The following is a 13,908-nucleotide window of genomic DNA, read 5'->3' as shown; positions in this document are numbered from 1 at the left end:
TATTTTATAAAAACATTATTTAAGTAAAATACAACTTTTAAAAATTATAAGTTCGTTAAAGCACATAAATATATATAAAGTTTGTCTTTCGTATATATGTATATTAAACCAAAAATATGAGTTTACGTGATATTATATATATGTCTACAAACACGGACGAAAGACGAGAAAAACACAAGTTCAATAATTGGTTATATAAACGATTGTTTAACTACTAGTTATTATTATAACTATTGTTTTATAATAATGGTTAAAAATAAAAGATGCCAAAAATAATAACATAAACGTGAGGGCAGGGGTTCGAACCCGCAACCTGCCATTCCGTAACCAAAGGTGTTAACCAACTGGGCTAACCAGTACAAGCGATAGATCTTAGCAGCCATATATCACAGACGCGACGAAAAATAATCAAGAACAAACCCTAACAAGATTAATCTGTTAATCCATTAACTGAGGGTTCGATTAACGTTGGGTTTATTGACGGAGAACAAACGACGATCAAAACCATAGTATTAATTACCTGCAGAGATGAATCGATGAAGGCCTAATTGATAACGGCAGCGGCGGCTCAAACACGATCAAGACACTATCTAAACAACAATACTAACTTAATTGATTATGGGGGTTTTATAAACAGGTGTATAAAGATGGTACAGAAAGATTTAATTGAGTTATAATGATCTGTAAATATGATATCTAGAACTAGGGCATGTCAGTTAGTTAAATAAGTTAATTCGTATATGATTTGATCGATGTTTCCTAATTATTCACGTTAGTTAGGCCGAATTAAGGAATAAATATCATGTATTGAATCAATTACCCTGTTAATTTACGAGAATTGAGGAACAACGGGTATACAGGTTGCAAAACGGGTCAGATTTGGATATAGGGGTTAAAGGGTACGGTTTAAGATGATTATATTATAAAATCTTTTAGATAGTTTTTGGTTTAGTCCTTGAAGTTTAAAGGTGGAAACAAAAAGTGATTAAAGTATATTTAGGGCTAGAATTGTATATATATCAAAGTAGTTTAAATTATTAAATAAATATTAAAGCAATTATATAATAATCATAATAATGACTCGTCAAACGCGATATTTAGTCGTTTAAATTTCCCGAATATAAAAACGGGTCGGGTAACGGATAAGAATATTAATTAGAAAAACCGAGTTGTTACAGCAACAAGCTGGACACGTGTCTTCATGTGATAGGACGAGATAAACCAGGCCATGTGCACGGTTACAACAACCTGGCCAGTTGCCCTTCTTCTATTGGTTGAAAGGTCACGTATTCACCAAGAAAGGATCTTGGTAAATCTTCTAGAAGAGAGTTGGTTAAATACATCTGTCCTATGACGTTGCCTACTGGCCATATTTGCAGGTGTAAACAATACCTTGCGGATGACTCCTGAGGGCGTCTAGATCCTCCCGCACACAGTTCCTAGGAAGTAATGTTATTCTTCCTTTGTCTTGGATTATGCGGATGATTTATATGTCCCGCGGGTGGCATCTTAAAGAATCCTCCCTGACCAACACTGAGGACCGAGCCAACGATAGGATACCCCTAACCCATCTGTGTCATTTGTCAGGAAAGTTCATTTGGGATAGGATCGAGTCCAAGAACTTCCAACTAAGGTGATCGAAAGCCTTCTCGAAGTCAATCTTGAAGAGAAACGCTTTTTCTTCCTTATTTTTTAACCATGAACACACTTCATTAATAATCAGGGGCCCATCAATTATGTTCCGGTCTTTAATGAAGGCCGATTGAGACTCCGAAATCACCGAACCAATCACTACTTTGATCCGATTGGCTAGAAGTTTGGAAATAATTTTATTCAATGAACCGATTAAACTTATGGGGCGGAAGTCATTGAAACCCAAAGGGTCTGACCCTATAGGAGTTAAAGTAATAAACGAGGCACCACATCCTGGAGACAACTTCTCTGAAGAGGAAAAGAATATGACTGCGTTGCAAATATCCGAACCAATGATCTCCCAGAACCGTCTAATAAACCTGAAATTAAAGCCGTCCGGACCCGGGGCCCGATCAACCCCACAATCCCAAACAGCTACTTTTATCTCAGAAACTGTGAAAGGAGTGACCAGAAATGAGGCATCCGCATTTGAGATTTTATTGATATTATGGCAATTTAAGACCGGTCTGTTAAGATTGGTTTCTTAGAAGTGCGAAGAAAAGAACTTTAGAGCTTTGCGTTTTACCAACTTCAGGCTGTTGCACCATTCGTCATTAACATACAAACCATGAAATCTGTTTTTCAAATTCTTGGCCTTAATGATCCCATGAAAGTAGGCCCATTTGACCCCGGTACTTTTGTTTCGCGTCTTTCACCCGTTGTGAATCCAAATCTAAAAGTCGTGCCATACATTCTTCGTGAACCCATTAGTCTTCTTCGGATAAAAGAGAGGATTCTAAAGTTTCATCTAAGTTAAACAGCTCATTAGAAAGACAATCATGCAATTCGTCATCTTTAACCTTTGTCTCACCAATCCACTTTTTAAGAACCCGTTTAAATAGTTTCAGCTTTTCAATTAGCAACAAATCAGGGTTCCCGTTAAAGATGAAAGAATCCAAGGCGTTTTTGAGAACCATCTCAATTTCAGGTTTATCAAGACAAGAATCGAAGAACCTGAACGGAATAGGGCCATAATCCACCGGTTCAAACGCCAAAACCAAAGGTGAGTGGTCTGAAAGATATCTCGAAAGAGCGAAAGATATCTCGGAAGAGCCGTCAAACAAGCATCTATCTCCATATTGGTCGTTGTAACTGTGGCCTCAAATTGAACCAAGTTAACAGCGTCACGGTTTATAGATGACCCTTCTTGAATTTCCTTCTCTTGGTTTGAGGGTCGTAGGCGACTTGATTTCCAACGAATCTTCACTTCTTGGTTGAATCTGGAAGAATTCTTCGTAATTATGCCTATGAGATAGGTTTCCATCCTCAAGAGTGGATGACGTTGCCAAAAAAAACAACTCGAAAAAGACACAATGTTGAAGTAAAAATATCAATGTGTCTTTTTATTTGTCATTGTGTTTTGTGTTTATTTTCGTCATTGATTGTGTATTTTTTCCTTGATATTATGTCTTTTTTTCTTGATATTGTGTAGTATTACTCAACATTGTGTTATATTTTGTTCGTTATTGTTAAATTTTGCGACCTGTTGTTTCTTTTTTTTATTTATCATTAGGTTGTTTGTTCATTTTCGGCATTGTCTCTTTTTTTCTCTGCATTGTGTCTTTTCGTCGGTTTTTTTTTTTGGGGGGGGGGGACAGGAATGACGGGGGAAACATTTTGGTTTTTTAATTTTTTTATTTTTTATTTATATAAGTTATGGTTTTTGAATTTTTTGTTGAGAGGTTTTTTGTATGACCACAAATTCTTCTCACTCTTCTCATTTGTGTCTCCCTTTGTATTTTAACTTTACCTGGTAATTCATTCTTAATATGTTTATGATAATTCTTTGTAACGCCAATGAATTCTAAAAATAGGAACCGATGAAATTCACTACATCTGAATACATTGGAGAAAACCCCCACCAAAGACCTTTGATACGGTAACAGAACTAAAACGAAGGGCAAAAATTCTACACTAACTAAAACAAAAAATTACGTTACCGTAACTAAAAAAAGATTGGCATCATGTCGGTTTTCGTTACGTTCGTCACGCTACTGAGACTAAAAAATAAATCAAAAAAAAAAGCATGCCGAGAACCAATAGGGTGCCGCAAAGTGGCCCAATGACGGCTTTACGTCACCAAAGTTCTCATTAGTAATTACAATTAGCCTTTACATCTGTAACATAACATTACAATCTTATTTTCCGGTGGTGTGTTAGGATAAAGAGAAAATTAAATTAATAGCCTTAACATTAAAGATCATGGTTTTACAAAAGAATATCAATTTTAATTGTAGCAAATGTTTCATACATGTTCCCCTTAAGTCATGTCCTCCATGGACTGCATAGAAATGGTCTTCTAGTGAACCTTTCATTATGGCTACCTAAAGAGGAAGAAGACGAAAACGACGAAGACCTTGAATCATGACAGCCCCATCCCACAAACTCGGAATCAGAATCTCCATCCGAATAATTAGTTGCATGCTTATTAAACCTCGGACATTGTCCACGTTGATCATATGTTTGCAACCTAAACTTCTTGCTTAACCTCTTCCAAGACCAAAACCTCCAAGACAACAAATTCTTTGAGCTGTCTTGATCGACAACTTTGGGGAGAGGAAGTGCTAAGCTTTGCACCGCTGGTGGTGGTGTTGGTGGTGGAATAACCTCAACTCGTGGTGGATTCAATGGTGTTCCGGGTTGCATCTCCCATTTAAAGGGTACGCCTTCGTTGGTTGTGTTTTGATAGTAGATTCGTGATGATTGCCCGACCGATGATTCTCGAGAAAGAATCTTGCATGCTGAAAACTCCTCTCCCTTAAGAACAGAAAATAGGGTTTGGTTATTTTGGAAATCTTGATTATCCATTTTGGAATTAATGTTAATGAATTGTTTGAAGTGTTTAATGAGAAAGTTGATATGATGATGTGATGAATTGGTCATGTTGGTCTACTTATAGATGATTATTGGAGTGTCAATCAAGTTGCTGAATGAAAAAGAGTTTTATTAAAACTTAAGATAGAAAAATGATTGGAGTGGTTATTTTACTTCAAAATTAATATTGTGCAAATTTTGTACCACAACTATTATTTACTTTAGATTATCTCGAAGAAAACCGTATGATTGCTAAACATGAAAGTTGTGTTAAGATTTCCCGATTTTTATTTGAAGCTACAAATCAATTATTAAGATTGTTAGTTACATATATGTTATTCTGTAAAACGTTAATTATTTCTAATTAAGGGTGTTTATAGTATGATTCGGTGATTTTGACAAAAGTATGGGCCAATATGTTGACTATGGTCCTGAGAAATGACAAACCAAGCTATTTGGAATGAGTTGGTCAGCCTGGTATAGGGTTTGACGGTTCGGTTTTAATACTTTGACAATTTGGACGGGTTTATTATTTTTTGGCCAAAACGATTTAGCCGGGTTGATAAAAAGAATTTTATCAAATGCTTCAATGATTTCGCCAATAGGACGCATGTCAAGTTGATATATAACATCATCCTCATAAGTGTTTTTAATAAAACACTGAAAACATACTCGATTCACATTGATCATCGTAAAAGATTTATTTTCAAACTGTTATAAAAATCAGATATATAACTAAATATGTGTATTGAATTGGCCGACGACTATACCCTTAAGGCATGGGTTTACCACCTTTGCTTACAAAGTAGTATTTGAGTCATAGTTGACTTTTTAGCACCATTGTTTGGGTTTTTGACATTGTCAAACATATATTAGAGAGAGGTTGACCAACTTTTAGCTAACATGTATCATTATAGTAAATTGTGTTTTAATAATCAATATATCAATTAGACAGTTACATGCATGTACTTGCCGACTTTTTCTCTACAACTTTACTTCTATGACAACCAATCGAAAACAATATAATGTTTTGTATCTTTTTCTTTTTTTTTGAATGTTCAAGCTTTCCTCCTACTATTTACATTATACCGCCAATACCAGGAATCAAACCCTGGACCTCTCACCCAAAGGCCAAAGCCTTTACCATCCCACCAATTATCTTTCTTTAATATATTCTTTGTCGTTCAAAAAAACAATCGACAAGAAAAGTATCAATCTTTCGTATGTGCTTCCTATCTCCACATTTCTATCTTCAGTTTTTCAGAAGTTTTGTTAATTATTTTTCTTAAAAAATAGTGAAAATGTATTCAAGGGAAAAAAGCTAATAAAGTAAAATAATAAAAGTGAAGGTATCATATTAAATAAATAGGGTTTGGATCGAATACAAATGAAATTAACATGCAAAATGTGAGAATCAAGCAGAGTAATTATATATATAAGTAGAGTAATTATGTAATTACATCATAGAGTAATTACATAATTACTCTACTTGTATAAATAATTACTCTACTTGATTCTCACGTTTAGCATGTTAATTTCATTTGTACATTAACCTTCCCCAAATAAATATAATTATTTTGCCACTAAATAATGCTAAAAAGTAAATTTGTCATGAAAAAAAATTTGTGTAGCTTATTGTTTACTCATCTATCGATTTTTACAGTTAATTTGCTTGTTACGAGACAATCTAATTTTGTACGTGTATATGTTAATGAAGATAGGTGTGAATTCATATTAGTTTATTTAAGACAGAATACAACATTTAAAAGAACGAAGATTTTGTAATTTTGTTAATTATTTGACATGACAGTTTATGCAAGAAAGAATGAAAACAAATACTAGTGACAACACATTTTAAGACAAAATATCGTAATCAGTCTGATTAGAACATAATAGTCCCGTCCCATTCGATTCATTACAAAGTCCTATACTTAAGATCTAGACAAATGCGATTAATAAATAAATAAATTTTTAAATATATTTTATAAACATATTGTTTTTCTTCCTTAACAAACTTTTAAATTAACAAAACATGACTTCTAAAAGCCATTCCTTCGTATCCATGCCTAACCATACTCTTAAACCAAACAGTAACCTAACTATCAAATATTAAACGTATGCTCAAACTTAGGCGTGTAAGGTGTAAACCAAACTTGTTTTATTTCTTTCATTCCTAAAACCCAAACTAAGATGTGTAAACGAGTCGAACCACTCGAAAAATATCATATTGCTAAAAGTTTGAATCGAGATAAGCTTAAATAGACCTGAACTTGAGCGTTATTATAGCTTGTCTATAAACAATCTTGAGCTTTATATACCAAGACCGTTCAGGCTTACAAGCTTGAATAGTTTTTTTTTTTATTTTATATAAATATAATTGGTTTGATTTGATATTAAAAATATACATTACGTAAGAGTTGCTTAAAGACCTTGGGGATGTCCCGAGTTCGTGTTTGAGTGGAGCAATTGGGTGTCTAAGAAGGTTGGTATTCTCGTGTGGAGGGTAGAATTGGAGATGATACCTTCTTTACTAGCATTGGCAAAGAGGAACGTTATGGTGGCTTCAAGCAAACTTTGCCCAATATGTGGCGCTCATGAGGAGTCGGTGAAGCGTGACTTTGTTTCTTGTAATTTTTCCCAGGCAACATGCTCGGTAACTTCACAATGGTGTAAAGTCCCTCTTGTTTATGCTTTTTGCACGAGAGATTTGTTGGAGTTAGTATAATTTTTCTGGTCTTTCAAAGACCAAGGCGAAAGGGATCAACGCCATTTATTTAGTCACGATACGGTAATTTAGAAATCAAGAAATAATTTAGTATTTTATCACAAGTCGGCCAAGTTATATAACGGAGAATAAAAGTGTCGGGTTTCCTTTCAAGTAAGAATAAGTTGGAAGTTTCATTTAGGATGTTCGTTCTTGGTTGATGGTTGTAATCGCTTGAGGGAAGCTCCTTGACTGGCACGTTTATTTTATAAAAAAAAAATTTCGTTCATCGTTCGACAAAAAAAACTATATATAAGTTTAAAATTAAATTTGTATATTTAAATAGTTATATATTTACCAAAGTATAAATACTAATAAACAATCAATAAAATAATTAGCAAGCCAAGCTCGAACTAAGAAAACTTTATGACTACCAATGTTACCTTCAGACATATAACTCACCCATACTTTGTCTTGAGTTAAATACGCCAAGCTTGAACTTAATCGAGCTCAACCATTTTGCCACGTATACTTGAGACATTAATCATGGTCTAGAGATAGAGGGAGAGAGAGAGAGATGAGTTCAGTTAACAAAGTACATGAAGATAAATAAAGTTGCAATGAATGAACAAAAGATTAAATGAATCACATTCACGCGATACTATAACTATCGCTAACTCACGACTAATCGTTGGTTCATGATTGTAGCACATACTTAAGACTAGCTATATAAATATGATAGGATGTCAAAAGACCGGTGACATGAATTACTACTACTGCACAACACATGCTAGAACATAAAACCAAACCCGACTTGGACGAAGTAGCTTCGCATGAATCATACACCCTGAAAGTACAAACAATTAGGTAAGTAACTAACATCGCGATACCTAGGGCTGTAAACGAGCCGAGTCGAGCCAGAGTGTGCTCGAGCTCGAGCTCGAACTTAATCGAGCTGGCTCGAGCTCGGCTCGTTTTCTTTATTGAGCTGAAAAATCGAGCTCAAGCTCGGCTCGTATAAATCTCGAGCCGAGCTCGAGCTCGTCGAGCCGGACTCCTTTAATTTTTTATTTTATATTTTACAAATTTTGATATATAAAGTACAAAAAAATATAAATTTAACATACATATTATATAAAATTTATAAACTAGGAAATTTATAAATTTATTTGTTTTATTTTCGTTATTCTTTTATAAGGTTTTAGGTATCGAGTGACATAATCTATGTATAATTTTTATTTATTTATTTCTTGGTATGATATTATTATATATAGATATTAAAATTTAGGATTTAACCTAAACAAGGCAACGAGCCGAGCTAACGAGTCGAGCATAAACCGAGCCACGAGCCGAGCTGACCCAGGCTCGAGCTCGGCTCATTTATTATTTTTCAATTGGGTATATATGATATTACCTAAGTTTTCATGGGTATAAAATTATACATGAAATGGACTTGTAACTATATCGTTTAGCTTTGGCCCATTTAGTTTAAAACATAACCAGTATCAATCATTTATAGATAAACGAATCAAAATTAAGACCTATATTCCCATAAGCTTGTTTTTTTAAGTTTCATTTCGGTTTAATGTTTCACGATTACAGAATCAGAGTATTTTCTTTTTTCCTACTTCTGCTAAAAGATTAAAGCAATTAACAAAATCACATTCTTTTATTTTCAAGAAACAATTACTTTAGAAACGTTTACCTCAGCAGCTGATGATATGATGGAGTCCCTTTCAGCATTTAAATGACCACTCAACCTCCTGCACAAAGTTTGAACCATTTATCGTTAAAAAGTCAAACGCTAACAATGAGTCAAACCAAAGTTTATTTTTTAGCCCGAAGTATATTATTCAAAATAATGATTATATTTGACACATTTGTTATTTATAAAGGTGTTCATCGGTTCGATTTATTCAGTTTCAAGATTCTGACAGCTGAAACCAAAAACCGAACCGAATTCAGTGGTTGACCAAACCCGTTTTGCTCGTTTGTAAAGAATTACCTCGGTTTCTCAGACTTTGCAAGGTGTTTAGACATGATAGATGCCTGCAAAGAGAATACAATATAGTTGTCTTCAATCATCATTATAATATTAATTAGTCTTATAAGAAATAAGAAGTATTATATTTATATAATATATGTTGAAAATACCTGTTCTTGAATAATACTTCTTGCTTCAACAAGTTGAGCTTCTAACTCTAGCTCTCTTTCAGTTGCTTCAGAAGTTACTTCGGCTTCTTTTTGTGCATCTTGTAGCTGACCCATGCGTTCCTTCACGGTGCAACTTAAAGAAATTTAAACGTTGTTTATACGAAACGGGTCAATCCATGTTGTATATAATGGGTCAAAACTCAAAATTCAGCACATGTGACTCAAATACAAATCATGGTATTATTATTAAGAATTTCATTTTTGTATTAATATTTAATGCTTTATTGATTATAAACATACAAAAAGGTAGACAAAAAGTGTTGCCAAGTCAGCATATGAGAGCTGCCCTGTTTCAACCCGAGCATAAAGTCACAGTTTTGACCCGAACCCATTTTGACCCATTACCCAACCCGTTTGTTTTAGCACCTCTCCTAGGGGTGTAATCGAGCCAAGCCGATCATGAGCTACTCTAAATGGACTCGTTAGGACTCAAATCCAACTGAGCTTGAGCCTACCAGTAAGCTCATTTAATAATCGAGCCCGAGCATCTCGAGCTTAAATAGGTTTACTAGCCTAACTAGCATGTTATATATGATTTTTATTTTATATATTGACTATATATTTACATAATAACTATTATATTTAAAACTATTATAAAAATAACTAAAATTTATGTAAGTTATGTATTACGTTAAACAATTTAAGAACTCTTAACCAATCACTTTATTTATTTATTTATGTTATATATTTAATATTATTTGAGCGTGGTTTTTTCATTTATCATATGTAATTTGGTTATTGCATATATGTAACCTTGTGAGTACATATAATAAATAAACTGCATATACAAAATCACAAAACTACCCTCATGTAATGTTAAAAAGTTAAATATACAAAATAAGTAAATAAAATGATTTGTTGTAAGAAGTTTTTGAAGTTCTGAACTTTTTGGAGTTTTAAAGAGATCCAAAGTCCAGCCCCTCTATATATACATATATAAAATTGTATATAAAAAGTTAACAATATAAATAACATATAATATACTACCTTTATTGAAGCCACCTTGTTTCGAAGAAACGCTTCTATTTGATCTCTACCCATATGAAACGGTAAGTCAAACACATCCTGATATTAACAAACTTTCAGTTTATACTTACCGTATATACTAAATACCTTGCAACATAAAACTTGTTAATGTATCAACTCATACCGTCCTACCGCCCAATGGGGACTGAGACGGGTCAATATCCCTTTCGTTGACCGGGGAAGAGTGTTTGGATGAACCATTTGGTGCATTCAGAAATTCCCTCATATCCACCTACAAAACCATTATATATGTAAAAGATGTGTAAAACATTATACTAGTTTCTCATTAAGTTACAAATGTATATTATTATATTTTTACAATATAATAAGAATGATAACATACCTGCATTGATCGTAATAATGCTCTTAAATCAGAATTCTCGGTAACCAATTCTTGATTTTTTGCCTCGTATGCATCCACCTAAAACAGCATATAAACATATGATGACGTGTGTGTGTGTGTGTGTATTGAAGCAAGAAAAAGAGCTTTATAAGTTATAACATACAATCTTTTTATAGAAATCGTTGTCAGCCTTCTTCCCATTCCATGTCCCACGTTGTCGCCCTTCTTTCTGTCGTTAAAAATAACTTATAGTAAGAAATTAATAATTTCAATTCATAAATCTGCAAAATTATTTGAACACTGAAACATTACCTGAAGTAAATTCATAATTTCCATGCCTGATCTAGATTCCTTCTTTTTCTCCATCATAACTTGATTTAGTCGTTCCTGCAAAGAAAGATGATTAGGCATGTAAACGACTCGAACGTTCAGTTAACCGTTCAACAGAAAGTTCGTTTATGCTCATTTATTTAGTAAATGAACGAACATGAACAAAAAAAAAATTGTTCGTTTAGTTAAACAACCGAGCATTATTCATTAGCTCGCTATTTAGTACGAATCAGTGAAATGACCAAATCCATCAAAATTATTCAATAGGCCCCAACATGAACACATGTCTAGGTCGTTCATTAATGTTTGTGAATTTTCTATGTTTGTTTTACCTTTTACGTTTGTTGGTGTAGTTCGATTAAGTTCATTCCTTTATATATTAAAGTTTAAATCTTATTTTAATTGGTGTTTGCTCAGTTATGTCCATTTATATTCATTGATCAATAGTTATGTTTGTTTATGTACGTTTGTAAATCGTTCGTTTATACTATTTACAAAAAAAAAACGGAAACAAACATATTCATTTTCTTAATTAACAAGCACGAACATCTATATACATCTATATAAATGACAAATAATATATTTAAATGCATTAAGAGATCATCATACCTGCAACTTAATGTACTCTTTTTCTTTTTTCTTCATCTCGTGTATTTGTTGAGTTCTAACTTGCTTTTACAAAATGACATGATGAAGATGGTGAGTTATTTACAAAAGAAACAAAACAAGATGACAATATACAAAAAAAAAGGTATAAAAAAGTAAAAACCATACCTGATTTCCAATAACCATCTTTTGATATTCATCTCTTTCCTGCTGCAACTTCTCAATTTGGGCCTTTAGACTGGCTTTTGCTTTCGCTTCCTAATCATAAGAAATGTAAGCAAACATGTAAGAATACAAACCAATATCAATATGCACACATACACACACACGCGTGCATTACCGTGCGGGTAATAGTTGCTATTTCCCTATCTTTAGCTGACAATTGTGACTCCAGCCTCTCTACTTTAGCCTCTAATCTTGATATGTCTGATGAAAGTCTGCAGGAAAATCCATAACTTATCACAGTTGACTAAAAAGTTATGACATTGTTACAGTTCGGTATAAGCTACCAATGTGACTAAAAAGCTTGATGGTTGATATTATACCTAACGCAGTTCGAGAGATATTAAACGCCTCATTTGGCAATATAACAATAGTTAATACATGACCATGACAATTAGTCAATTACAACTATATCTACTAATCCTATGTCAGTTTACATGATAATGACAAGTGTATGATCTAAAACTTGGATAAATTTATCTCCGCTTAAATTTAGGGCTTTAAAGATTCACTTCCCAAATTGAAACTTCACACGAATTCTACAATGTGATACTTAACTAACCAAATGTCACATGTAAACTTAAATACTTCCAGCAATAAGAAGCTTACCGTTGCCTCTGATCATTAGTAGATTCTCTAAACTCAATATCTCGTTGCCGTTGCTGCAACAGCGAGTATATACAATTGCAAGTCCGTGCAATCGAAACCTAAAACAAACAATAAATACACTTAAATGCCTAACTCAAAACAACAAAATCATACACAAAACCGAAATACACCAACCGGATCAGTTGCAAACAGATCCAGAGAAGCCGGAAATCCGAATGTGACTAGCGTCTGGTTCAAATACTTTGTACAGTGATCCAAATTTCCTACATCAGCAAATGTGTACTCACTGCAACACAAAATCGTACGGTAATCTTATCAATTGTGACATTCGTAGCAAATTAGGTAAAATAACAATGATGCAATACCGTTCCGACCCAAAACCCGGTTCTGACCGGACCCAAAAAACCCTTTTTGAATCGACCCATTTCAACCCGAACCAAAATAACCCTTCTTTTAAACCGACCCATTTCAACCCAAACCAAAATCACCCTATTTTAAAACGGCCCCAAACCAAAATAACCCTTTTTTTAAAATGACCCATCTCAACCCGAACCAACATAACCCTTTCTTAAACCGACCCATTTCGGCCGGAACCCGTCCCAACCCGAACCAAAATAACACTTTTTTGAACCAACGCATCTCGACCCAAACCAAAGTAACCCTTTAACCAACCCGTTTCTACCCGAACCAAAATAACCTTTTTTTAATCGACCCACTTCGTTCCGAACCAAAATAACCCTTTTTGACCGACCCATTTCGACCCGAACCAAAATAACCCTTTCTGAATCGACCAGAACAAAAAGAACCCTTTTTTAACCGACCCATTTCAACCCGAACCCGTTTAGAACCGAACCAAAATAGCCCATTTTGACCCGACCCGAACCAAAGCAACCATTTAATGAATCGACCCGTTTGCCACTGGTAACAAATTAATTAGGTAAATACGATGAAACTTACCTAGATCCGTAGCTGGACTGTGTAGGTTACAGATCGAGCAAACAGAAGCACAGAAAAAAGTTAAATTAGTATCAATTTAACAAATGAATATGAAATTGGATTTAAATGATGAGATTATGAGTACTCTGAGATCGAAATTTGCAGTGTCGTCTGATGTCATTGTTGAGATGTGAGGATTCTAAGTGTTGCCGGAATGCAGATAGAGTGACTGTGGTAGTGACGGTGGCGGACGTTGATAGATCGGCGGTGGTTGGTTTTTGTATGTGGTAAAGAATTAAATTAAAGATAAAACGGTTTTGAGAGTTTGAAAATTGAATTGAATTGAATTGAATTGAATTGAATTGATTTCACGGAAAAATGTGAATAGTAGTTGTTACCTTCTAAAAACTCA

At 33.9% G+C, this 13,908-nt stretch overlaps 1 protein-coding gene across 1 annotated transcript; it reads right to left on the bottom strand.

The window, feature by feature from the left end:
* Window positions 1–7,852: 7,852 nt before the first annotated feature.
* LOC143622581 (uncharacterized) lies at window positions 7,853–13,688 on the bottom strand. Its single transcript, XM_077093686.1, has 16 exons — window positions 13,642–13,688; window positions 13,518–13,534; window positions 12,735–12,846; window positions 12,561–12,658; window positions 12,070–12,166; window positions 11,898–11,987; window positions 11,733–11,795; window positions 11,106–11,180; window positions 10,957–11,022; window positions 10,794–10,871; window positions 10,575–10,682; window positions 10,412–10,489; window positions 9,365–9,484; window positions 9,216–9,259; window positions 8,916–8,973; window positions 7,853–8,057 (listed from the first exon to the last, which is right to left on the bottom strand). The coding sequence occupies exons 1-16, from the start codon at window positions 13,675–13,677 to the stop codon at window positions 8,049–8,051; spliced, it is 1,149 nt and encodes a 382-aa protein (XP_076949801.1). The 5' UTR covers window positions 13,678–13,688; the 3' UTR covers window positions 7,853–8,048.
* Window positions 13,689–13,908: the final 220 nt, after the last annotated feature.

The sequence above is a fragment of the Bidens hawaiensis genome, unplaced genomic scaffold, assembly GCF_021521415.1.
Source record: "Bidens hawaiensis isolate Kalapana, Puna unplaced genomic scaffold, B.hawaiensis_p1.1 tig00003237_1, whole genome shotgun sequence".
NCBI classification, from domain to species: Eukaryota; Viridiplantae; Streptophyta; class Magnoliopsida; order Asterales; family Asteraceae; genus Bidens; species Bidens hawaiensis.
This window is presented reverse-complemented; position numbering and strand designations above follow the sequence as displayed.

Bases quoted from the DNA above. Each gene is read 5' to 3' on its own strand.
- LOC143622581 (XM_077093686.1), bottom strand. From the start codon at position 13,677: ATGACATCAGACGACACTGCAAATTTCGATCTCAGA. The intron at 12,167-12,560 runs GTAAGCTTCTTA...ATTTTCCTGCAG, and splicing joins ACTAATGATCAGAGGCAACG to ACTTTCATCAGACATATCAA. The intron at 10,490-10,574 runs GTATGAGTTGAT...TGTTAATATCAG, and splicing joins CCCCATTGGGCGGTAGGACG to GATGTGTTTGACTTACCGTT.